The sequence below is a fragment of the Eleutherodactylus coqui genome, unplaced genomic scaffold (genome assembly GCF_035609145.1).
Source record: "Eleutherodactylus coqui strain aEleCoq1 unplaced genomic scaffold, aEleCoq1.hap1 HAP1_SCAFFOLD_57, whole genome shotgun sequence".
NCBI lineage: Eukaryota > Metazoa > Chordata > Amphibia > Anura > Eleutherodactylidae > Eleutherodactylus > Eleutherodactylus coqui.
The window spans coordinates 745,489-772,903 of record NW_027102402.1 but is presented as its reverse complement, the minus strand read 5'-3'; the positions used below and the strand labels follow the sequence as shown (position 1 = coordinate 772,903).

The 27,415-nt window shown below is 49.4% G+C and overlaps 1 protein-coding gene and 1 long non-coding RNA gene across 2 annotated transcripts in view; both read left to right on the top strand.

The window, feature by feature from the left end:
* Positions 1-27,415, top strand: part of LOC136602828 (uncharacterized) — a 125,426-nt gene that overhangs the window by 69,009 nt on the left and 29,002 nt on the right. The window lies entirely within an intron of this gene.
* On the top strand, positions 12,223-25,952 carry LOC136602827 (myristoylated alanine-rich C-kinase substrate-like). Its single transcript, XM_066588906.1, has 3 exons — positions 12,223-13,059; positions 16,639-16,985; positions 25,884-25,952. Exons 1-3 carry the CDS (start codon positions 12,261-12,263, stop codon positions 25,950-25,952), a joined length of 1,215 nt encoding a protein of 404 aa, XP_066445003.1. The 5' UTR covers positions 12,223-12,260.

Here is a 27,415-nt window from a genome sequence, read left to right as displayed (position 1 = left end):
TCGTGGCGCGGGGTTTATTGACGTGGTCGCTAGGGTTTTTCGGTGTAGGAAGGCCTCAAATTGGGGGTTAGCTAGTAGAGGTGTGAAGGGGCCTGGCACTGAGATCAGTTCTGTATCCCTTGCAAAGCCCGACCAGGCTCTTGTTAGCTGGTTCAGCAGTGGGGACATTACTGTAAGGCGCCTAATTAAGGTCTGCGGGATCCAGAATACTCCCTGCGTCTGCCTGGCATCTAGGTCGTATTCTAGTTCAACCCAGAGCTTGGAGCTCCGGTTCCTGAGCAGGTTTAGCACGCAGTTCGCTATGTTAGCTTTATAATACAGTGAAAAGTCTGGGAGGCCCAGGCCTCCCCTGGGTTTGTCTCTGGTCAGGGTTCTGTATTTAAGTCTGGGACTGCGGCCTCGCCAGACAAACTTAGTAATCAGGGAGCGGATGTGCTTAAAATAGGCCCTGTGCAGTTTTATGGGGAATGCTTGGCATATGTACAGGAACTTTGGTAAGACGTCCATTTTGACCGCGTTCACCCTTCCCGCCCAGGATAGGAAGAGGGGACTCCATTTCCCCAGGTCTCTCTCTAAGTTTGTTAGGAAGGGTTTAAAGTTTAGGTCGTATACGTTTGCGGGGTCTTCCGGCAGTTGTATTCCTAAGTATTTGAGGGATTTCGATTGCCATTTGAGTGGGAAAAGTTCCTGTAGGGAGTGTGCTTCGTCCCTTGGGAGGGAGATATTTAGCATTTCGGTTTTTTGCAGGTTGATTTTGAAGTTGCTAATCGCACTAAATTTGTCGAATTCCTGCAGAAGAACCGGGATCCCTATTCTCGGGCAGGATAAATATAGCAGGAGGTCGTCTGCGAATAAAGAGAGTTTAAGCTCCCTCTGGCCCAGTTTAACCCCTCTTATGGCATCGTTTTTTCTTATGGCGTTGGCCAGGGACTCCATCGTCAATATGTATAAAAAGGGGGACAGCGGGCAGCCCTGTCGCGTTCCGTTTCGTATGGGGATGTTATCTGAGAGGGCGCCGTTGATTCTGATCCTCGCCGAGGGGTTCCCGTATAGCGCCATAATCCACTCCCTCATGCGGGGCCCCAGTCCCACTCTGCCCAGTGTGCCCTCTAAGAACCTCCATCCGACCCTGTCGAAGGCCTTTTCGGCGTCGACCGCCATAAGGCCTAATGGGGACCTCTCTTGTCGGGCCCGCGAGATCAGTGACATGGTTTTTATTATATTGTCCCTCCCCTCTCTTCCCGGGACAAACCCCACCTGGTCTCTATGTATTAGTTTCGGGATGTATGGCTGAAGTCGGGTGGCGATTGACTTGGCGAAAAGTTTAACGTCTACGTTTAGGAGTGAAATAGGCCTGTAACTACCGCACTCCGTAGCGTCTTTTCCCGGTTTGGGTATTACGACCAGGTGTGCCTGCAAGGCCTGAGTCGGGAAGGGGCAGCCTCTGTTTATTGCATTGAAAGAATTGGTCAGCAATGGGGCTAATTCGTTTTTGAATAGTTTATAGAATTTTGGGGTCAGTCCGTCTGGGCCCGGGCTCTTGCCTACTTTTAGCTCTTTGATGAGGGCTGAGACTTCTGTGGGGGAGAAGTCCTCTTCCATTTCCGCGGACGCTTCTGGATCTACAGGTCCAGGAGCGTGGCTGTCTAGGTATTCCTCGACTTCACTGTCCCTCGGGGTCCGAGCGGGGTCTCTCTCTATGTTATATAGGCTGCTATAGTATTCGCGGAAGGCCTCGAGAATTTCGGTAGTTGAGTGGGCTACTCCTCCCTGTCGCTTTTGTATTTTCGGGATATAAGTCAGGGGGGCCTTGGGGTGTAGGGTCTTTGAGAGCCATTTCCCACATTTATCTCCATACTCGAACGCGCATCTGCGCATCTTGTCTCTGAATCCTAGTGTCCTTTGGTCGAGTATCGAGAGGATTTGTTGACGAATTGTGGAGATTTCCACTTTCGTGTTCTCTGTGGGTCTACCTTTGTTTAGTCTCTCTTTTGTCTGTAATTCTTCTAAGAGTCTTTTCAGTTTTGCTGACCTGTCTTTTTTTAAGCGGGATCCATGGGAGATGAAGACGCCTCGTAGGACGCACTTCAGGGCCTCCCATTTAATGGGGGGGTCTGTGTGGTCCTCCCTGTGTGTTTCCGCGAACATCTCTATTGTTTTTTTGATGTCTCCGGCGCAGACAGCGTCGTTAAGCAAATTGTCGTTGAGTTTCCACTGAAATGTTTTGGGAGGTCCTCCCACTCTAGAGAGACCCCCATAGATAGGGGCGTGGTCTGACCACAGGAAGGGGCCTATGGAGCATGAGGGGCCATGGTCCAACAGTCTGTGGGATATAAAAAGGTGGTCTATTCGGCTGTAGCTGTTATGCACCGCCGAATGGAAGCTATAGTCCCTGACCCCGGGGTGCAAAATCCTCCACAGGTCCACCAACCTCAGCCTATCTAGTTCTTTTTTGAATGTGCGACGTGCTGCGTGGGAGATGGGGGACTTACCAACCGACGAGTCCAGTCCTGGGTCCATCACTAGATTAAGGTCGCCGCCTAGGATCACGTCAGAGCCATCGGCGAAGTCAGCCAGTTTTCTCAAAGTTGTCAGCCCGAAGGAGATCTGGTCCTGAATGTAACGGCCCTGTGGGTCGACCATTTGATCGATCACCTCATGTTGGAAGGACTTGTGTAGTGCCACCGAGACCCCCCTCGCCTTTTTTGTGGGGTGCGGGCTGTGGACCCACGTGGTGTAGAATTTAGAGGAAAAGCGTGGAATGTTGTCTGCTTTAAAGTGGGTCTCTTGCAGTAAGGCTACCATTATTTTTTTCTTATGTAAGTGATACAGAACTTGGCTTCTTTTCCCCGGAGTGTTCAGGCCTTTAACATTGTAAGTGCAGACTGTTACGTTGGCCATATCTCTAGTAGTTGAGTGAGCGTGTTTTGGAATGCTAGGTGACCAATCTTAGGGTGTGGGGATGGGGGGGGGTAAGGCACAAGTGGGAGAGGTGGGAAGGGGGGGTGAAAGAACAACACAGAAACAGACAGGAGAAATATAACATATATGGGGTGAGGCCCCATTAAACTTTCCTCAGTGCAGTTTAAGGAAAACACCTTACGTGGCAGCGCCCGGGCTGCACCCTCTGCTGGGGAACGAACGAAACCTGGCATCGGAGCTGTGCCCCGTTACGGCCGCGGCTAGAACAAATATAACAGTTAAACAGAATAACATTTTAAGGCTATAGCTTAGTGGCTCCGTTCTCAGGAGCGTTAGTGATGTCTCAGCGGGTCTCTGGAGCGGGTGGGCAAGCGGGGACGTCGGCTTGCGTTTGTCTCTTGACAGTTGGTCGGCATCTCAGAAGAGAGGGTCTGGGTTGTCAGCGTTTGGTTTTGTCGCTGGCTCTTTGCCATGGGGAGCCCACAGCGGGAGCCAGCGCCCCTACGTGTCTGGGCCAGTCCGGTAAGTCAATCATCGGGAGTTCGAATGTGTGCAGGAAATTGGGCAGATCCCCCAGGGACCTAAAGGTTGCTCTTTTGTTCCCTTTGCGCGCCTGCAGTTGGAAGGGGTAGCCCCATTGATATAGAATGTCCTTATCTCTCAGCGCCGTCAGTAGTGGTTTTAGTGCTCTTCTTTGTTGAAGTGTGCGGCGGGAAAGGTCTTGTAGGATGAGAATGGGGGACCCCTTGTAGTGTAGATTTCCAGCATCTCTAGCGCTTCTCATTATCTGTTCTTTCTCCTGGAAGAAGTGCACTCTGCACACTACATCTCGCGGCCTTGCGGGGTCTGCGGAGCGCGGGCCCAGAGTGCGGTGTATTCTGTCGATCTCTATGAGGTCTTCTGGTGGGCGTTTCAGTAAGTCGTTGAAGAATTTTTGTGCCCAGGTGGCAAGTTGGTTGTGCTCGACCCTTTCGTCTAGGCCTCTTATGCGCAAATTGTTCCGCCTATGGCGGTTTTCAAGGTCGTCTAAGTGAAGAAACAACTCCGAAATTTGGGCCGACTGTGCTTGGATGACCTTTCTGTGCGAGTCGACAGTGTCAATTAGCTTTTCCTGTATTTCCTCCACTTCCCCAAGGCGTTGACCTACGTGCAGGATGTCTTTTTGTAGACCTGTAATGTCTCTTTTGTGGGATTGTTCGAGCTTATATAGAGATTCGTCCAGATCTCTTTTGGTGGGGAGTGAACGCAGGTGTGCGCGCCAATCCCATTGCTCCTCTTCGCAATGTGAGTCTGGTGGAGGGTGCTGGCGTGGGCCCCTTGTGTTTGCCCCTGAGGGTGATGAATAGGGGGAGCATGGGGGGGCTACAGGGCTCTTGAGATACTGCCAGTTCTTCTGTGTCCTTTGTGGGACGCCCCTCCCCCGCTGCTGTTTGTGTGCCTGGTGGGGAGTGCTGTAGCTCGGCCTGTGGTGTTGCCGTGTCAGGGTGGATTTTATCTGACCTGCTTTGCGATCCTCCCTGCGACTGTGAGCAGTTTGTGGATCTGGGCTCCCTGGACTGGCAGCTTGCGCTATCGTCCGAGTCGTCCGTCTCAGCGGCTCTCTCCTTCTGCACGCTGCTGCTAGGTCGCGCCGGACCTCCCGTCGGCGCCATCTTGATTTTTCCCCGCTCACCGGCCGCCTCTGCTTGCAGTCTCAGGAACGGCTCCAAACTGCCTGCACTGCGTTCCGGAGTGCGCCCCGAGGTGTTCTGGGCTCTCTTGCGCCCCATGACGTCTCTCTGTGCCGCTGTGATAGCTTGTGGAGCCTTAAAGAAGCCGCGGCCGCCGGAGCGCGTCTCAGAAGCGACTTACTCCGGCATCAGGTAGCTCCGCCCCCCCCTTTTTAAACTTTTTAAAAACTTTTTAAACTTTTTTTTTACTTTTTCACACTTTTTTTTTTAACTTTACATGATCACTGTCATCCACCCAGACACATGTTTTTACGTCCTCAGGGATTAAGGCCCACTTGGGCAGGACGTAAAAACACTATGGGCTGGTCACTAAGGGGTTAAGAATTAAATTATGCAAACCGAATAATACGAAATGTAACGATTGGCCAATTTTGCATCTTTCAAATAATGTGGAATATGATTTAGACGCGTTACCACTGAGAAACAAGGCGAGGTTCATCCATAGACTCATCACAACAGTTCTTTTGTTTTATTATATACTTTATTATTGTGATTTGCATTTTATGTACTTTGTCAAATCAATAATTTAGAAAATCAATTAAATATTTGTTGATGAAAATGGACAAATGTTTCCGCTTACCTGTACAGAGCTGACGGAAAATGCGTTTTTCCCATGGAATCGGCTCTTTAACCCCTTAACGACGGCCCCATCGGGATTCTACGTCCTGGCCGGCTGGGCTTTATTCCTAGAGGACGTAGTTTTATGCATCCTCTAGGAATGACAGCCCTGCAGGCTCAGGACGTGATAGCTCCATGCTGCCGGTTACCGGAGGTAGCCGACAGCATGGAGCTGTCATCCCGGGCCGCGGGACCCCACCCCCGGTCACACGATCGCGTTAAACTCAATGGAAAGTTAAAAACAATTAAAGTTTCAGCTCCCCTTACGGATCCGATCCGTAAGGGGAGCTGAGAGTACTCACCTCCGGTCCTCCGCAGCGTCCGGATCCTTCTGTCTTCTCCCCGGCACGTCACGCACGTCATGCGCATGCACAGAGAGCCGGGAGGCCCGGGAAATGTAAAAATTCCCTGCTCTCGACTAGAATGAGTAGCCGAGAGCAGGGAGCTGTCACCGGGAGCTGCTGTATGCGGTTCCCGCTCACATGATCCACCATTTTGCTTTTGTTGGTATCGGGTTGCATGCATTGATCGTGTCCTGTATGTGATAGTATAATATAGATATTTTCCCCGCTGTGGTGGTGGCGTTACCTATTATGTCCGCCACTATGTTCGTTGTCACTGTTATTTCCGCCAAATTCTTTTACATCTGTGACTGAAGGCTTAGAAGGGTATTTCAATCTCAGCAAATAAAAGTAATACCTTGTATAATCAAAAATTAAAATTTTCCAATATAATTTATAAGCGACTATATGCATAAAACAATGCGGGTGTCCCGTAGTGTACTAACGGTCTATGTGATGCCGACTGCGTATGGCAGCGAGTGTGTACTGCGCATGACTACGTATCTCATGTACACGATCATGCGATGTGTGACTGTCTTTTTTCTTCTAATTCCCTGCTCTGTTTCATCGTGGGGGTTGCATATGTATTGCGTATGGACAGTGCTGTATATACGCTGCCCATACAAAAGTATAGGGCTCACACTGCGTGGTATGTGGAGAAATAGAGCAAGCTGCCATTTTTTCCTCGCTCGGATCTACACACAGTGTTTACACGCTAATGTGAATGGATCAATAAAAGTCAGACAACAAAAAAAAAAAATCACAGAGAGCGGCCATATACTCACTGATATACTGATTCACCACGTGTCACACGGCAGTACATCGCATGAGCCCTAAAGTAGAACATGCTGTGTACCTATTTATGTAGTCTAATAGAGCCTCATGAGTGTGAATAAGCTGGTTCCTTTGGGTAAGTGAGATTTTTGGCCCGTGCGAAAGGGGCATTACTGTATGCTAAACTGTTCACTTCATTTTCATTGCCTTCTATGACATTTATGGAAATGGCACGGCACAAATTATTGTTAGGGGTTCCATCACAGGTGCGAAAATCAGCATCCCCACCACACTCCCCTTGTGCAGCTGTACCGCCTCCACACTCCCCGCATGTAACCGCGCCGCCTCCACACTCCCCGCATGTAAACACACCGTCACTACACTCCCCAGCATGTAACCACACCGTCACCACACTCCCCGCATGTAACCCCACCATCACCACACCGCCCTTATGTAACCGTACCGCCACCACACTCCCAGCATGTAACCGTACCATCACCACACCTTCCTCATGTAACCATTGCGCCTCCACACTCTCCGCACCGTCACCACACTCCCCGCACGTAACCGCACCGCCACCACAATTCCCTCATGTTACCGTGCCGCCACTACACTCCCTGCACGTAACCGCGCCGCCACCACACTCCCTGCACGTAACCGCGCCGCCACTGTCAAAATATGCAGTACATCCCTAGATAAATTCGTTAAGGGGTCTAGTTTTTAAAATGGGGTCATTTGTGGGGGTTCTATATGGTTTTGGGCGCTCAAGAACTCTACAAGTGGGCAATGGGGCCTAAAAGGACTTCAAGCAAAATCTATGTTCTGAAAGCCACCGATTACTCCTTTTATTTTGGGCCCCGTTGTGTATCCAGACATAAGATTAGGGCCACAATGGGTATGTCTCTGAACACGGGACAAACAGGGGTATCCATTTTTGGGTGCAAGTCTTCCTTCATATGTGTGCTGTACAAAAAAAGCTGTTTTTAAAATGACAGAATTGCCGAAAAAACGAAAATCACAATTTTTTCCTTTTGCTTGGTTTGAATTCATTCAAAAACTGTGGGGTCAAAATATGCAGTACACCCCTAGATAAATTCCTTAAGGGGTCTAGTTTTCAAAATGGGGTCATTTGTGGGGGGTTTCTATTGTTTTGGGCGCTCAAGAACTCTACATGTGTGCTATGGGGCCTAAAAGGACTTCAAGCAAAATTTCTGTTTTGAAAGACACTGACTACTCCTTTCATTTTGGGCCCCGTTGTGGACTCAGATATAACAATAGGGCCACAATGGGTATATTTCTGAACACGGGAGAAATAGGGGTATCCATTTTGGGGTGTAAATCCTGATTTTCATGTAAACTATAGGAAAAAAATATGTCTTTAAAATAACAGATTTGCAAAAATATGAAATTTTACTTTTTCTCCTCTAAATTGAATTAATTCCTGAAAAAAAACTGTGGGGTCAAAATACTCATGACACCCCTCAGTGAATACATTAAGGGGTGTAGTTTTTAAAATGAGGTCATTTGGGGGGGTATCTATTATTCTGACACTCATGAGCCTTTCCAATCTCGGCTTGGTATAGAAAAACAAAGTGTTCCTCAAAATGCTAAAAAGTAATGTTAAATTTGTACGTCTCCTAAATAGTTTTAAAAAAACGAAAGTTTTTCCAATGTGCGCCCAAAATAAAGTAAACGGGTGGAAATATAAATCTTAGCAAAAATTTCTATATTATGTTTGCACATATTTAAGATATTGCAGTTGGAAATGTGAAAAAATGACGATTTTTTTCAAAATTTTCCCAATTGTGGCGCTTTTAATAAATAAACACAATTTCTATCGGTCTATTTTTTCCGCCTAAATGAAGCACAACATGTGGCGAAAAAACAATGTCAGAATCGCTTGGATATGCAAAACCTTTCTGGTGTTTTTCCATGTTAAAGTGACACATGTCAGATTTGGAAAATTTGGCCTGGTCATTAAGGCGCAAACAGGCTTGGTCACTAAGGGGTTAAATATGAGCCATACAGAAGTTATTCACTTACCTGCTCCGTTGCTGGCGTCCCCGTCTCCATGGCTCCGTCTAATTTCGCTGGCTTCTTGCTTTTTTAGACGCGCTTGCGCTGTGCGGTCTTCTGCCTGGTGAATGGGGCCGCTCGTGCCGGAGAGCTGCTCACCGCGTCGTCATCGTAGCTCCGCCCCGTCACGTGTGCCGATTCCAGCCAATCAGGAGGCTGGAATCGGCAATGGAACGCAAGGAAGGAGAAGAAAATCCACGGTGCACCATGGGAGAAGACCCGCGGTCCACCGTGGGAGAAGACCAGCGGCGCCATCTTTAAAAGAAGAATAGAAGAAGCTGCAGAACGCTGATGCAGGTAAGTGCAATGTGCTTTTTAAAAACTAACCTATGCTTTCTTTTTAACAGACTTTAAATGCACACAAAAGTAGAGCATGCAGCGGTTTTTTCGCATTTGGGCAAAAAAATGAAACGAAAACCAATCCGTTGAAATCAATGGGTTTTATTCTCTGCATATTGTGCTCAGAAAGTTTGCGCATGCTAACACACGCGTGTAAATGTCCATGTGAAGGAACTCTTAAGCCTGGCTTCACATCGGTGTGTTTGTGTGCGCATTTATGCAGCGAATAGAGCCCTAATGAACGGGTTCGTTCACAAGTGCGCATCTTTACATTTCATGCAAAAAAAAATATGCAGCATACTCTATTTTGCGGCACTTTTGCACACCAAAAGTCCCCATAGAAGTCAATGGGGATGCACAAATATACATGTGATATGCCAGGAGGTGCGTGATACGCTGCGTAATTGCGCAGGAAAGGAACACATCCAGAACTCGTTAGACTAATTCCATACATATTTTTAGGTGACTTGGACATTTTCGTTCTTAAGATCTGAGTTCGACCAACAGACCGGCCTAATGTCACACGATGTCAATAGTAAGTAGCTTGTGCCTCTTAATACTAGTAAGTAGCTTGTGTTCTCCTGCGGGGTTTTGAACGATAATTGTCCCATGTAAAAACATGCAGAAACTGAACGACTGGATCAGAATCGTCCAGTTGTTCACTTTTAAGCAGCTTAAAATCCAAACACATTTCTCGGTGTAAGCAGCAGCCGTCCAGTACTGAACGTCTGCTGCTTACAGTGAATGGAGGTGAGCAGAACTCTCCTCCAGCTGCCCCGCCTCCCTGCTGGCTGCGCTGTCAGCGATCCAGCAATGCTCGCTCCTGTGCAGAGCGAGCACCACAGGGATGAATGTCGGGCATTGTTTGCCTGACACTCGTTTTGTGTAAAAGGACCCTTGGACCTCCCTCACACAGGTGTTTTTGTACAGTTTTTAGTGCTGCGCTAAACGCTGTACAACGCACCCATACATTTCAATGGGGCTGCTCACACAAGGCTAAAAATGCTGTGTCTTCAACGCTGCGCTTTAACAGCGTTGCATGTTCTATTTTGGGACGTTTTCAGCCCTGTGTCACCCATTGAAATGAATGGGCAGCGGCCCGGGCTTCCCCTGCACTGACAAATGATCTATTGCTGTAAGCGAGGTTTGAGAACTCTCCTCCAGCAATAGATTGCTGTGATTGGACAGCATGGAGCTGTCATCCCGGGCCGCGGGACCCCACCCCCGGTCACGCGATCGCGTTAAACTCAATGGAAAGTTAAAAACAATTAAAGTTTCAGCTCCCCTTACGGATCGGATCCGTAAGGGGAGCTGAGAGTACTCACCTCCGGTCCTCAGCAGCGTCCGGATCCTTCTGTCTTCTCCCCGGCACTGCCGCCGGCGTCTGCGCGTCCGCGCCAGACGCATTACGTCACGCGCATGCACAGAGAGCCGGGAGGCCCGGGAAATTTAAAAATTCCCTGCTCTCGACTAGAATGAGTAGCCGAGAGCAGGGAGCTGTCACCGGGAGCCGCTGTATGCGGTTCCCGCTCACATGATCCACCATTTTGCTTTTGTTGGTATCGGGTTGCATGCATTGATCGTGTCCTGTATGTGATAGTATAATATAGATATTTTCCCCGCTGTGGTGGTGGCGTTACCTATTATGTCCGCCACTATGTTCGTTGTCACTGTTATTTCCGCCAAATTCTTTTACATCTGTGACTGAAGGCTTAGAAGGGTATTTCAATCTCAGCAAATAAAAGTAATACCTTGTATAATCAAAAATTAAAATTTTCCAATATAATTTATAAGCGACTATATGCATAAAACAATGCGGGTGTCCCGTAGTGTACTAACGGTCTATGTGATGCCGACTCTGTCGGCAGAGACTGCGTATGGCAGCGAGTGTACTGCGCATGACTACGTATCTCACGTACACGATCATGCGATGTGTGACTGTCTTTTTCTTCTAATTCCCTGCTCTGTTTCATCGTGGGGGTTGCATATGTATTGCGTATGGACAGTGCTGTATATACGCTGCCCATACAAAAGTATAGGGCTCACACTGCGTGGTATGTGGAGAAATAGAGCAAGCTGCCATCTTTTCCTCGCTCGGATCTACACACAGTGTTTGATTCAAGAAGCAATCCAGCGGGATGGCGCCGAGTGGCTGGAGGAGTTAATCGCCAGCTGCAGGTCGGGATCGGAGTCGGGGAGGCCACTCGAGCCAGCAGCAAGGGAGCCGGTATCCGGAGAGGGAGCAGCACTAGAGGGGGATGCCGGGCGAGGCCGCCCGAAGCAAAGAAACCCCCCCGGCGCGACTCAGCCCGAGTCCCGCTGCAAAGAGAGGCGGCCGTAAGAGCAGTCGCGGCGGCGAGAGGCCGCAAGGAGCAGGACGTGCCATGAGGTTTTTAGCGCCAAATTCAAACCGGGCGTCGGGGAGAGCGCCGGGACCGGTGCCCATCGTGAAATCTCCAGGCTTTCAGCTACGTTTGCTAGCCAGCAACAGGGAGATTTTAAATTACCCCGGCAATCTGGGGTAAGGTCCGCGGATAAATCCGGGGGCTTTAGGTATGTAATTTCATCTCCACTCACGGATATGAGGAAAGATGAAATTTTAAAGTTTTTAACTGTTTACTTGGATAACGGCAATAGCGTGACTGGGGGTCACTCTGGCAGCTGACAACAAGGAGCTGTCATGTCCACAGCCCCCAGGTTTGTAATCCTCAGCATGAGCATGTTTTTATGGCTGTGGGGATTAAAAACACTATAGGGCGGTCAATAAGGGGTTAAGGAGCAAACAGACTTTGTCACTAAGGCCTCTTTCACACAGAATGTTTTTTACAGCATTTAGCGTGGTTTGTGAAAAGCCGCAAAAAAAACCACTGATTGATCACAATGGAGCTTCTCAGGGAGCGTTCGAACACTACAATTTTCTAATGCTATCTGCTCTAGTTTAGTTTGTTTCAGCCCTTTTTAATGCCCCATATCACCCATTGTAAAGAGGTGCCGGAATAGTAGCCCCCGGGGATATATATGGAGGCAGCCCATGACAGGGTTAACGGGGAGGCCAGGGTTAATGGAAGGGTGAAGAGGGGGGGGGGGGGTGTGTAGTATAGGGGGGAGTAGAGGGGGAAGTTAGAGAGAAAGTGCGGGAACAGCAGGGGGAGGAGCATCCCTAGGCGGCAACAGAGGAAGAAGAAGCAGAAGGAGAAGACGGAGGCCACGAGGAAGAAGAGGGAAGAGGTAGAGAAGACCCAAGACCCCAGGCAGAAGTCCCAAGACCCCAGGCAGAAGTCCCAAGACCCCAGGCAGAAGTCCCAAGACCCCAGGCAGAAGTCCCAAGACCCCAGGCAGAAGTCCCAAGACCCCAGACAGGAGTCCCAAGACCGAAGTCTGCAGACCGAAGTCCCCAGACCTGTCCGTGAAGAGCCCGAAGGTGATCGTCAGGAAGCGCCCAGAAGAGGACTTACCGGACATGGAGGCCGCCATGGAGAAGATCCGGGCAGCGGTGGAGGAGCGGGGCATCGACTGGCTCATGAGGGTCCTGGATGTCGGGGCCCCGGGCCCATCGGAGGTGGAAGCGGCACCCGCACGGTCAGCAGCATCGGGGGGAGAGGCGTCCGGAGCCCCTGCAGCAACTGCGGTGAGAGAAAGGGGGCGAAGGACAGCCGCTGCGGGGAGCCGCACACCGGAGGCAGCAGCGGGAGCGCTGTCGGGGACTGCTAGCGGCCGGAGGGAGGAGGCAGGAGGGAGCAGGCAGACACCGGCAGCATCGGCGAGAGGGCCGAGTACTAGGAGGGCCCGCGCTCCGGCGCGTCTGAGCCCTGATCAGGCTCCACAGCGTCGGCGCCGCATAGAGAGTCCCTCACGGGCCCCTCCGGGCCGGCTCCCTGCACCATCCATGCCATCGGGGGAGCGCAGGCCCGGGAGGAATCTCGCCGGGCGGCACGGCGCAGCGTCCGGCACTAGGTCCCGTGCTGCCAGGGGGGCGGGGCCTAACACCGGGCTGTCGGCGGTGAACCGAGCTACAGCGTGGGGCCGCTCTGCAGGAGAGCCGGTGGTAGCAGAGCAGCCCCACAGTGACTTCCAGGGACAAGCTGAAGTGCGGCCCGTGAGAGCCAGGCCGAGCAGCAGGCAGGCGGCTGCGAATCCGGAGGTGCGTATGCAGCCAGAGGAGGACCCCGGTCGTCAGTTCGGACCACATTCGGACGAGGAATCGGATCCGCTGGAGGGAGGATCGGCGGCTGGTGGGACTACAGCCCCTACGCAGCCAGGTGAGCAAACACACGGGGACAGTACATTACATGCAGTTAGCCGCGTTGCGCACGCGGGAGATAGTTTTGGGGGGTGGACAGGGGATGGGGGGGCGATGGCAGGCACACATGGCGCAGCGAGTGATTTTGGGTTATTTCTGGGTGGATTATGGGAGTTGTGGCGCAAGCAAGACGCAAGAGCAGGGCCGTCGCCAGTAGCTGCTTGGACGCTACCGTCCAATGCGTCGATCGCCGACGATAGCGCTAGGGGTGGTAGCACGGCGGGGGCGTCTGTAGGGCAGCAGGTAGCGCCCGTTACGGTAGGGGTCCAGACGGAGAAAGATGGGGAAGGGATTCGCTTGGATGACAGAGCAAAGGGGGAAGTTTGTGTGTGTTTCGAGGGCCCCCTAGGTGCACACTTAAAGAAGGAGGTTAGAGAAAAGATTTGGCGCGACGAATACGTCGAGATCTTTTCCCTTCTCCCTTTGGAAAAATTCAATTTAGATAAAGGGAAAAGGACAGAATATAAGAAGGAAGAGGAGGAGAAACGTCGGTGGAGACTGATTCCACAGACGTTCTCCAACTGGATGCAAGCCTTCGCTATTCTGGCCAGCGTTATAGGTGAAAAGGCGCCTGAGAATTGCTCCGGCCTTTTTTGCTATCTCGATGCGATAGGTGAGGCGTACAGGGTGTACGGGGGCCAGACGTGGCTTAGGTACGACGAACAATTTCGTCAGCGGAAAGCGATCCGACCGTCTATTCGGTGGGATCAGAAAGATATTGGCCTATGGTTGCGGGTAATGGCCCCAGTTAGGTTTGGCCAGCCCTTTCAGGGGGGGGCCGGGACTAGCAGCTCGGCCAGTGGTTCCCAAGGGGGGGGGGCAGGGAGGACAGTCAGGGAGTCATAGGCTCGGATTGTGTTGGCAGTTTAACGACGGCCAATGCAAATTCGGGAACTCTTGCAGGTTCAAGCACGTCTGCTCCGTGTGTAACGGCACGTCACATGGAGCAGCAAAGTGCTTTAAAAAAGGAAAAGGAAAGGGTTTCGGGGCACCTGGAAAAAGGGATGACACCAGTGAAACTGGCAAAGATGGTGCCGTTTCTAAATAGGTACCCCGACCGAGATAAGGCTAGTTTACTGTTTGAGGGTTTTAGGGACGGTTTTAGAATTCCCGCCCCAGTTCATAGGGTTCCGGTCACAACCAAGAATTTGCCGTCAGCGATTCGGCAATCGGCTGTGGTGACCGAAAAATTGTTTAAGGAGGTTCAGTTAGGCCGCATGGCGGGACCGTTCCGTTCCCCGCCCGTGGCGGACCTGGTGGTCTCACCGCTGGGGGTTGTTCCTAAGAAGGAACCTAACAAGTTTCGACTCATACACCATCTGTCATACCCAAAGGGGGCGTCAGTAAATGACGGTATAGACCCGGAAATTTGTTCTGTGGTGTATACTTCATTTGACGCCGCAATAAAATGGGTCCGCAGGTATGGGCAGGGAGCGAAGCTGGCAAAGGTGGATATCGAGTCTGCGTTTAGGTTGCTCCCAGTTGCTCCCGAGAGCATTCGTTTGTTAGGGTGTTTTTGGGAGGGAAGTTATTTTGCGGATAGGTGCCTACCCATGGGCTGTTCCATTTCTTGCGCTTATTTTGAAGCGTTCAGTTCCTTTTTAGAATGGGTAGTTAGGGATTGCACGGGGATTAGGTCAGTGATCCATTATTTGGATGACTTCCTATGCATAGGGCCAGCAGGTTCGCCTATTTGTGCAACTTTGCTGGGGTCACTTCAATGGGTTTCCGGTCAATTCGGGGTGCCTTTGGCGCCTGGGAAGACAGAGGGGCCCAATACATGTTTAAAGTTCCTGGGCATTACCATTGACACGGTTGCAATGGAATGCAGATTGCCCGAGGAGAAGTTGACAGAGTTAAAGGCGGAGGTAAAAAGAGCAAGGGTTGTCACCAAGGTCACTTTGAGGGAGCTCCAATCGTTATTGGGCAAGCTTAATTTCGCTTGCCGAATAATGCCGATGGGGCGAATTTTCAGCAGAAGGCTAGCGTCAGCAACGGCGGGGGTTCGGTTACCCCACCATTTTATCCGGCTAGGTAAGGAACTCAAGAAAGATTTAGCAGTATGGGCGGCGTTTCTAGAGAACTACAACGGTCGGTCAGTAATGATGGAGGAAATGGTAAACAATTTTGATTGGGAATTGTTTACTGACGCCGCAGGGAGTTCGGGTTTTGGGATTTACTTCCAGGGCCAGTGGTGCGCGGCCGGATGGCCGAGCGATTGGTTCTCGTCAGGGTTGGTAAGGAACTTGGTGCTACTCGAGCTCTTCCCCATTATAGTGGCGGTGGAGATATGGGGCGAGCAATTTAGGAACAAGAGTACGCTTTCACTGCGACAACCTGGGGGTCGTGCAGGCGATAAATAAATTGTCTGCATCGTCCCCTCCAGTGGTGGCCTTACTGCGCCACCTGGTGCTGAAAGCGTTATCACTTAACGCTTGGATAGGTGCGGTACATGTGCCGGGGGTGAGCAATTCACTAGCGGATGCTCTTTCTCGTTGCCAGTGGGAGCGATTCCGACGTTTGGCCCCGGCAGCAGAGAAGGAAGGGGTGTCTTGCCCGAGACACATCTGGAGCGTGGTCAGCGAGCAGTGAGGCACTTGATAGGTACCTCACTGGCTCGGAGTACGTGGACGTCTTATAGGGCAGCCTGGTCGGAATGGGAGGAGTGGCTGCAGCAGTGGGGAATCGTGCGTTCAGACGAGGACAGGGTAGGGGCGTTGTTAGGATGGTTGGGGAAAAGTTCTGAGACAGGGTTGTCAGTCGCCAGAGTTAACAAATTTATGGGAGGAGTGGCGTTTGGCGCTAAGTTGCGGGGTTTGACTGATGTTACAAAGAATTTTGTAGTCAGACAGGCACTAAAGGGGTTTAGAAGGGGGCGGGGGGGGTCAGATATGCGTCGGCCAATCTCGTTCGACTTGTTGAAGAGATTGGGGGGCGCATTGGGGGAGATATGCGGGGACGGGTTTGAATACTCGCTTTTTAAGTTGGCTTTTTCATTAGCTTTCTTTGGGGCTCTTCGGCTGGGGGAACTGGTTTCCCCCAGCAAAAAGAAAGGGGGGGGTTTACAAAGCGAGGATACCAAGGTTATAAAAGGGCGGTTGGAATTAGTCATCCGTCGTTCTAAGATGGATCAGGAGGGTAGAGGTCGGAGAGTGTCGCTAGGACAAGTGCGGGGAGAGTCCATGTGCCCAGTTAAATGTTGGGAGGACTACAGTTTGTTAGCAGGAGTCAGGGTGGGGCCTCTTCTGCAGCACCGAGATGGTCGTTTTTTGTCAAGGTTCCAGTTCGAGGCGGTGTTAAGAAGAGCGATAGATACGCTGGGGTTAGACAGCTCTAATTTCGGGACACATTCTTTTAGAATAGGCGCGGCAACGGAGGCAGCAGAGAGGGGACTGGATAGTCAGGCGGTGATGGGCATCGGTCGGTGGCAGTCGGGACGGTTTAAACGTTATATCAGGCCGCACTTGCTTTAAGTGGGGGGGGGGTACGTTTTTGCGGCGGGGTTAATTACGACTAGTTGTTTTTTCTTTTGTTACAGATCATCGAGCCGCGTTGGTGTGGATAATGGGCCACTCTTTTGTGTATTGGGGGGGGGAGAGGGCTAAGATCAGGCCTAACGGTAGACAGTTAAGGCTGAGTAGAGAGACGGCGGTAATTCGATGGATCGGAGTGCGGGGCATGGCCTGGTTCCGGGTGTTACAGGACGTTCAGCGCTTAGTCTCCCTAGACAGGCCGCCTAACATCCTCGTACTGCACGTCGGGGGCAACGATTTGGGGCAGAGACCCTTTAGGGACCTAGGTAGGGACATCCGGTACGATATGCTTCGTATGATGCAAATGTACCGGGGCTTGATCGTGGTCTGGTCAGAGATGGTCCCTCGCAAGGTGTGGCGCAACGCGCGCTCAGTGCGGGGGATAGACAAGGCCAGGATCAAGGTTAACCGGGAGGTTTCACGCTTCGTTGCGCGTAATGGAGGAGTGGCCGTTCGGCACATAGATCTTGAGAAGGGAGTAGGAAACTATTGGAGGAGCGATGGCGTGCATCTCAACGAGATTGGGACGGATCTGTGGTTAGAGGGGGTTCAGGAGGGAATAGAACGCGCGTTAGTTCTGTGGGGTGCTGCGCAGGCATGAGGTGGTCATGCCATGCTGGCGGTGGCGTTCGGAAGGGGGGGGGGGAGTTCTTGGAGCCAGCTGATGTGCGGGGCGGGGGGGGGGGAACGGGGGCTGATGGCTACCTCCCCCCCCCCCCCCTCCCCCTTTTTGGGTATAGTGTGTGTGGTCAGCCTGTCGCCTCCCGGCTCTGTCAGGCCGTAGTCCCTGCAGAGAAACGTGGCTAGCCGAGGAACGGCTCGCGCCTCTCTGAGTCGGGAGGAGGAGGGCGACTAGGGGCAACCGGTTGTGTGTTGCCTCCCGAGTCGGCTGTCTTGCGACGGGAGGGTTTTAGCTGGAAGGATTTCAGTCTCCCGAGTCGGATAGAGGGAGAGAGCGGCGGGAGGCAGGACGGAAATCCTTTTCCCTGTTGGGGAGGCGACAGAGGGGGTTGGAGGCTCCAGGGACTTCCCCCTTTTCAGTGGGTTGTTTTATTTGATGTTTTTATCAATTGTTAATAAGAATTTTAATAAATGGCCGCTGTGGCCAAAAATGTATCCAAGCTAGAAGTTGCAGCGTTTTAATTGAAGAAAGGGGGAGGTTTGGGTTAGGTCACAGAGGTCACATCCGATATACCCGCGTCATGACTGCCACCTCTGTACACCTTATTTCTCTATCAAGGAGTACAGTCATTGCCTCTAGGGAGTACTTAGTCTGTCCTGGTATTGTGATGAAGGTAGGTACAACACATAGTGCCATGATAACCTTTGCTGAATTTTTAAGTAATTTATTTGAGAAGGGAATACTTGGCCAAGGAATGTTGGAAAACCCTATTCTAGATGCTCATGGTCTGCTTGTATCTTGTGCGCACTCTTCTCTGAACACACACCCTTAGGGCTAATTCACATGGACATATGTCTCCCAATGTGAAAAATACATGCGTAGTAAGCAGTGCTAAAAGCCCACTGATTTGTCTAGGGCTTCTCACACCAGCGTTTTTTATTCACGTCTGTGGAAAAAAAATTGCAACGTGTCCTATTTTGGTGCGGAATATGCACCTTATCTAGTTTTTGGGGATTTAACAGGCGTAGTAAATGTGCATATGAAAAATACGTGGGACACATACTCCCGTCTGAGTGAGCCCTTAATCTATGGGGGTTTGCCTTTGTTTCCGCAGGAGAAATCAGCTTGTCCAGGCCTGTCTGTTTCCTTCGGGGATGCTAGGATATTCTAGGATATATATATATTTATGCATATGCATATAGTCGCTTATAAATTATATTGGAAAATTTTAATTTTTGATTATACAAGGTATCACTTTTATTTGCTGAGATTGAAATACCCTTCTAAGCCTTCAGTCACAGATGTAAAAGAATTTGGCGGAAATAACAGTGACAACGAACATAGTGGCGGACATAATAGGTAACGCCACCACCACAGCGGGGAAAATATCTATATTATACTATCACATACAGGACACGATCAATACATGCAACCCGATACCAACAAAAGCAAAATGGTGGATCATGTGAGCGGGAACCGCATACAGCGGCTCCCGGTGACCGCTCCCTGCTCTCGGCTACTCATTCTAGTCGAGAGCAGGGAATTTTTAAATTTCCCGGGCCTCCCGGCTCTCTGTGCATGCGCGTGACGTAATGCGTCTGGCGCGCACGCGCAGACGCCGGCGGCAGTGCCGGGGAGAAGACAGAAGGATCCGGACGCTGCTGAGGACCGGAGGTGAGTACTCTCAGCTCCCCTTACGGATCCGATCCGTAAGGGGAGCTGAAACTTTAATTGTTTTTAACTTTCCATTGAGTTTAACGCGATCGCGTGATCGGGGGTGGGGTCCCGCGGCCCGGGATGACAGCTCCATGCTGTCCAATCACAGCAATCTATTGCTGGAGGAGAGTTCTCAAACCTCGCTTACAGCAATAGATCATTTGTCAGTGCAGGGGAAGCCCGGGCCGCTGCCCATTCATTTCAATGGGTGACACAGGGCTGAAAACGTCCCAAAATAGAACATGCAACGCTGTTAAAGCGCAGCGTTGAAGACACAGCATTTTTAGCCTTGTGTGAGCAGCCCCATTGAAATGTATGGGTGCGTTGTACAGCGTTTAGCGCAGCACTAAAAACTGTACAAAAACACCTGTGTGAGGGAGGTCCAAGGGTCCTTTTACACAAAACGAGTGTCAGGCAAACAATGCCCGACATTCATCCCTGTGGTGCTCGCTCTGCACAGGAGCAAGCATTGCTGGATCGCTGACAGCGCAGCCAGCAGGGAGGCGGGGCAGCTGGAGGAGAGTTCTGCTCACCTCCATTCACTGTAAGCAGCAGACGTTCAGTACTGGACGGCTGCTGCTTACACCGAGAAATGTGTTTGGATTTTAAGCTGCTTAAAAGTGAACAACTGGACGATTCTGATCCAGTCGTTCAGTTTCTGCATGTTTTTACATGGGACAATTATCGTTCAAAACCCCGCGGGAGAACACAAGCTACTTACTATTGACATCGTGTGACATTAGGCCCGTCTGTTGGTCGAACTCAGATCTTAGGAACGAAAATGTCCAAGTCACCTAAAAATATGTATGGAATTAGTCTAACGAGTTCTGGATGTGTTCCTTTCCTGCGCAATTACGCAGCGTATCACGCACCTCCTGGCATATCACATGTATATTTGTGCATCCCCATTGACTTCTATGGGGACTTTTGGTGTGCAAAAGTGCCGCAAAATAGAGTATGCTGCATATTTTTTTTTGCATGAAATGTAAAGATGCGCACTTGTGAACGAACCCGTTCATTAGGGCTCTATTCGCTGCATAAATGCGCACACAAACACACCCATCTGAAGCCAGGCTTAAGAGTTCCTTCACATGGACATTTACACGCGTGTGTTAGCATGCGCAAACTTTCTGAGCACAATATGCAGAGAATAAAACCCATTGATTTCAACGGATTGGTTTTCGTTTCCTTTTTTTGCCCAAATGCGAAAAAACCGCTGCATGCTCTACTTTTGTGTGCATTTAAAGTCTGTTAAAAAGAAAGCATAGGTTAGTTTTTAAAAAGAACATTGCACTTACCTGCATCAGCGTTCTGCAGCTTCTTCTATTCTTCTTTTAAAGATGGCGCCGCTGGTCTTCTCCCACGGTGGACCGCGGGTCTTCTCCCATGGTGCACCGTGGATTTTCTTCTCCTTCCTTGCGTTCTATTGCCGATTCCAGCCTCCTGATTGGCTGGAATCGGCACACGTGACGGGGCGGAGCTACGATGACGACGCGGTGAGCAGCTCTCCGGCACGAGCGGCCCCATTCACCAGGCAGAAGACCGCACAGCGCAAGCGCGTCTAAAAAAGCAAGAAGCCAGCGAAATTAGACGGAGCCATGGAGACGGGGACGCCAGCAACGGAGCAGGTAAGTGAATAACTTCTGTATGGCTCATATTTAACCCCTTAGTGACCAAGCCTGTTTGCGCCTTAATGACCAGGCCAAATTTGGCAAATCTGACATGTGTCACTTTAACATGGAAAAACACCAGAAAGGTTTTGCATATCCAAGCGATTCTGACATTGTTTTTTCGCCACATGTTGTGCTTCATTTAGGCGGAAAAAATAGACCGATAGAAATTGTGTTTATTTATTAAAAGCGCCACAATTGGGAAAATTTTGAAAAAAATCGTCATTTTTTCACATTTCCAACTGCAATATCTTAAATATGTGCAAACATAATATAGAAATTTTTGCTAAGATTTATATTTCCACCCGTTTACTTTATTTTGGGCGCACATTGGAAAAACTTTCGTTTTTTTAAAACTATTTAGGAGACGTACAAATTTAACATTACTTTTTAGCATTTTGAGGAACACTTTGTTTTTCTATACCAAGCCGAGATTGGAAAGGCTCATGAGTGTCAGAATAATAGATACCCCCCCAAATGACCTCATTTTAAAAACTACACCCCTTAATGTATTCACTGAGGGGTGTCATGAGTATTTTGACCCCACAGTTTTTTTTCAAGAATTAATTCAATTTAGAGGAGAAAAAGTAAAATTTCATATTTTTGCAAATCTGTTATTTTAAAGACATATTTTTTTCCTATAGTTTACATGAAAATCAGGATTTACACCCCAAAATGGATACCCCTATTTCTCCCGTGTTCAGAAATATACCCATTGTGGCCCTATTGTTATATCTGAGTCCACAACGGGGCCCAAAATGAAAGGAGTAGTCAGTGTCTTTCAAAACAGAAATTTTGCTTGAAGTCCTTTTAGGCCCCATAGCACACATGTAGAGTTCTTGAGCGCCCAAAACAATAGAAACCCCCCACAAATGACCCCATTTTGAAAACTAGACCCCTTAAGGAATTTATCTAGGGGTGTACTGCATATTTTGACCCCACAGTTTTTGAATGAATTCAAACCAAGCAAAAGGAAAAAATTGTGATTTTCGTTTTTTCGGCAATTCTGTCATTTTAAAAACAGCTTTTTTTGTACAGCACACATATGAAGGAAGACTTGCACCCAAAAATGGATACCCGTTTGTCCCGTGTTCAGAGACATACCCATTGTGGCCCTAATCTTATGTCTGGATACACAACGGGGCCCAAAATAAAAGGAGTAATCGGTGGCTTTCAGAACATAGATTTTGCTTGAAGTCCTTTTAGGCCCCATTGCCCACTTGTAGAGTTCTTGAGCGCCCAAAACCATATAGAACCCCCACAAATGACCCCATTTTAAAAACTAGACCCCTTAACGAATTTATCTAGGGATGTACTGCATATTTTGACCCCACAGTTTTTGAATAAATTCAAGCAAAGCAAAAGAAAAAAAATAGGATTTTCATTTTTTGGGCTATTGTGTCAATTTAAAAACAGTTTTTTTTGTACAGCACACATATAAATGAAGGCTTTCACCCCAAAATCGATACCCCTGTTTGTCCCGTGTTCAGAAACATACCCATTGTGGCCCTAATAGACTTACAGGACCCATGGTTAGGCCTACAATGAAAGGAATACCCGTTGGATTTCAGGGTACCAATAAATTTCAGGCCGCATTGCCCACTTATAGAGCCATTGAGCGGCCAAAACTATAAAGAACCCCCTCAAATGACTAGTGGGTTTTCATGAGGGAAATGTGGCGACCTGGGGTTACATGCAGGGAGTTTGGTGACGGTACGGTTACATGCAGGGAGTGTGGAGACGGTGGGGTTACATGCTGGGAGTGTGGTGGCGGTACGGTTACATAAGGGCGGTGTGGTGATGGTGGGGTTACATGCGGGGAGTGTGGTGACGGTGTGGTTACATGCTGGGGAGTGTATTGACGGTGCGTTTACATGCGGGGAGTGCACAGTGGGAGCTGGCTGGGGCTCACAGCAATCTATGCTGACCGTGGCATGTAAAGGGTTTATAGAGGGAGCTGGCTGGGACTGACAGCAATCTATGCTGACTGTGGCATGTAAAGGGTTCGCAGAGGGAGCTGGCTGGGACTGACAGCAATCTATGCTGACTGGGCATGTAAAAGGTTTACAGAGGGAGCTGGCTGGGACTGACAGCCATCTATGCTGACCGCGGCATGTGAAGGGAGCACAGAGGGAGCTGGCTGGGACTGACAGCAATCTACGCTGATCGCGACATGTAAAGGGTTCGCAGAGGGAGCTGGCTGGGACTGACAGCAATCTACGCTGATCGCGACATGTAAAGGGTTCACAGTGGGAGCTGGCTGGGATTGAAAGCAATAAATGCTGACCACGGCATGTAAAGGGTTTACAGAGGGAGCTAGCTGGGGCTGACAGCAATCTATGCTGACCGTGACATGTAAAGGGTTCACAGAGGGAGCTGGCTGGGGCTGACAGCAATCTATGCTGACCGTGGCATGTAAAAGGTTTACAGAGGGAGCTGGCTGGGGCTGACAGCAATCTATGCTGACCGCGGCATATAAAGGGAGCACAGTGGGAGCTGGCTTGGGCTGACAGCAATCTATGCTGACCGTGGAATGTAAAGGGTTCACAGTGGGAGCTGGTTGGGACTGACAGCAATCTATGCTGACCGTGGAATGTAAAGGGTACAATAGTGTCGCATCTGTAAGAAGTCCCCGCGCTGCACGCAGATGGCGCAGAGCGGTGCAGTTGGGGCCGCGCCATGTCCGCTAGGTGCTGTTGGAGAACCCCCACAAATGACCCTGTTTAAAAAAACTAGACCCCTTAACGAATTCCTCTAGGGCTGTGCTGCGTATTTTGACCCACAGTATTTGAATGAATCTGAGCAAAGCAGAAGGAAAAAAGTTAAAGTTGTACTACCTCTAGCTTGGATACAAAATGTGAAACAGACCCTGTTGTATCGCCTCTAGCTTGGCTACAAGACGTGATATGGGTGGGCAAGCTGCCACTTGGGATGCATTATGCATTGACACTTGGGGGTCAGGATAACAGCATGCTGACAATAGAGGGCAATGTATAGCTTTATGTCTTTGGTGATGTTAAATTCATTCTCTGTGGCTGATTTTACACAAGTGAGCACTATATCAGCCCGAGAAACTCAAACCAATATCTCGCATGGCAAATATGCGAGTGTGTCTGCCAGTGCAGTGCGCCTTGTAAGAACAATGCATTGCGATGTGTGTATGTGTGTAAAATATATACACATACATACACACATACATATACAAACACAAACACACACCGCTGTAGGAGCAACTGTAAGAAACAAAATAAATGGTGGGAATATGGCGGCCGCCTGATCTTTTACGCACATAGTATTCATAGGGGAGGTCCTATATTTTCTCGGTCAAGTATTAACGGGAGAGAATACTGCTGGTGAAAACGAAACCACAGAAATCTTAGGCTTAGTTTTGTCCCAATATACGGCCGTGACAATCACCAGCGATGCTTTTTTTTTAGAGGATTAAATCGCATCGCTGCCGCGCACATTAAAAACCGCATGTTTTTGTTTAACGCGCAAGTCGGTAGGACTTTCCAATGTTAACATGCAGCGCATATTTTTCGCCTTGTGATGCGATAAAACGCAGCCTCCATAGGATTACATGGGAGATTTTAAAAAACGCACTGCGCAGAAGGACACAGCAGGCTGTGATTTTCTCTCTCAACATCACATCAGTGAAAACCTTGCTGAAGGGAAGGGAACCGTTGGGAATCATTGGCTGCGAAATCTGCTTTTTTTTCAATAACCAACGCATCGGTTAAAAATGGCGCGATTTTACCCGCCGGTTTGAAACCACCCTAGAGAAAAATAGGGCAAAAAGATGGAGAACTGGGAGGTGACCCGCTAATCTCTATGGTGCTGTAAGTTTGGGTAAATCCAATAGGTGGTGCAGCACGTTTCTGTAAAACCAACAGAGGGCGCTGCAATGTTACTGTAGAAACCAATGGACAGCATGGCAGGTAGCTATACATAAACTATACAAAATGTGATTGGTTGCTGCTGCTGCCGCCATTTTTTTAAAAGGTACGCTCAGTTCTTTCATAGAGAACAAGAAGGTAGGTACTTACAATTCAGGTAGGTAGGTTCAGTTTGGGCCTGGGAGAGACTCCAGTGGAGACTGACGGAAAAATGGCTGCTTACAACCTGTGGTCCTTGTTTCGGGTGCGCGTGTCACCATCGATCTAATGCATCTTACTGCATAGATATATATCTAGCTATAAAAATAGATAGTTATATATCAATATAGATATTTCTAAAAATATCTAGCTTTACGTATAAATGTAAACTTCTATAGTTATGGTTTTGTAAGGCTGAAAACAGACATACAGAATTTGTATTATTATCAGCATTATTCTTATAATTGCCATTGATGTTATTCCAGGGTCAGGTAATACACTGCATGAGGCTTTGACCAATTTTTACTATTTTAGGTAAAAAGCTGCATTGACTGCACTTCTGCATTTAGTGCGATATGGTAGGACTGCAAGCAAAGCCTGAGACAAGATCTTGGTGCGCCCCATGACAATACATATCAGGTAGGTATCCTGCCCTAGAGGTATGAAGGCACCATACAGCAGCACTCATCTGTAATCCAACCTGCAGGGACATTGTGTGCTGCTGTAATGCCCCAAAGTTACTGTAAGATTCTATTGCTTTACTGGTTTTTGCTTTTTTTGGTGTTTTTTATCTTTCATCCCAGTGCTACAAAGACCGAGGACAGAAAGCTCTGGCACTGAAATACTGTGATGAGGCTTCAGCCATGCCACCGGTTACTAAAGAGGTGAGGACTATCAGTAGTAACGTGGTAACACAATTCAACTGTTCATTTCAGCCATTGATTTACTGACCTACTCCACTGCTTACTGTATTGATTCTCTAGAATAGAGCCTAGAATCACACGTGGAAAACAAACCGCGGCATGCTCTATTTCTGTGCGGGGCTCGCAGAGCCCCGCACAGAAACGTCACTCGCCGGCCGCTGGCACCGGTCTGCGCATTTAGGATGGCAACTCCCACAGCCTAGAAGTTTGTATGATCTAGAGGCTCAGTCACAGCAAATGTGGACACATAATACCATATGGAACCTGTATGCCTCAATTGCCCCCCATATCACATCTTGTATCCAAGCTAGAGGCGGTACAACAAAGTACTAGAGCCTCCATACTCGCCTGTATCACATCTTGTATCCAAGCTAGAGGTGGGACAACAGGGTACTAGAGCCTCCATGTTCGCCTGTATCACATCATCTTTTTTTATGATCGCAGGGAGAGAAAACGGCAGAATTGAGCTCCAGGCTCTCGGTGACCTTTGTTAGCCGGGAGCACAGAGATTAAAAAATGTACCGGGCTCCCCAGCTGCTGCGCATGTGTCTGGCATTTTAAGGCAGGTTCATGCGCAGAAGCCGGAGAAGGTCCACGGAGGAGGATCACATCGAGGTTCAAATACGGAGGCCTCCGGTAAGAAGTTTCATCTCCTCTCACCGATCAAAGAGGGGAGATTAAACTTCAACTTTTTCTTAACTTTTACATGATCGCCGTTATCCAACCGAGGATAAGGATCCCGTCGGGGGACATCGCCGGAGGCCTTAGGGAAATATTTTCACCTTCCCTTACGGATTGGATTCGTGACAGGAGGTGAAGCTGTAACTCTTACTTTTACATGATCGCCGTTATCCATTGGCTAATGGCAATCACGTGACTGGGGACCACGTACTGCGGCCCACCATGAAATCTCCAGGCTCTCGGCTATGTTTGGTAGCCAGGAGCAGGGATATCTTAAATTACTCAGGCAATCTGCGGCTCTTGCATCGGCCAACGTTGACGACGGGCGCGTGCGCAGAAGCTGAGGTGAGGTCCAAGGGTAAATCCGGGGGCCTTAGGTATGTAATTGCATCTCCCCTCACGAATATGAGCGAAGATTACATTTTACCATTTTTTAACTTTCTGTTTACTTTTAAGGGTGACTGGTGGTCGCGCCAACAGCAGGGAGTTGTCATGTCAAGCACTGAGCTCCCATGAACGGCGGAGTCGTAGTCATGCAATGAGACTAGTGCTACGTGACCAAGATCGCTGTATAGCCCTGCGACCTCACACTCTCGGGCCGGCTTCACACCACCGGTTTCCTATTGTTCAATCCGCAGTCATCGTCCACACGGAGGATCTGCAGCAAATCACATGCATTGAAAGATACATACTACTGCTACTTCCTTCACACTCGCGGTCATCTGCATTACAGATTCTGCAGGAACGCTGGGGTAACGGCCAGGTTCCGCTGTGGTATCCCGCATTCGGAATGTGAAGCGGTCGTGTGCAGCTGGCCTTACTGAAGACAATGTAGTTGCGATACAACTCACAAGTAGCTGCGACCAATATATTGCAAAAATCCAACCTCGGTGAGGTTTTAGCACTCTATAGGTTGTGGGAACTTGCGCGACCCCATTGATATATTTGAGTATGCAAGTTCACAGGGCTGCACAGCGATCTTTGGTCACATGACCCATGTCATGGCGAAAGACTCCATAGAGCTCCAGCCTTAGGGCTCATGTCCACGATTGTGTTCTCACCGCAGAGACGCAGCGTTTTACGCATACCACCGTGGGCTCTTCGGACAGATTCACACAGATGTATTTGCGTAGCATATTACGCATGAAAAATATACATGCTAAATACACGTCAGTAGAACCCGCTGATTGCAGCGAGTTCCTTCACATAAGTGTATTTTGCATGCGCATTTTGTCCAAAAAAAAAGCATTCCCCCTTATTTTCTCGTGCATTTCTGCAGGGGAAGAACATGTATT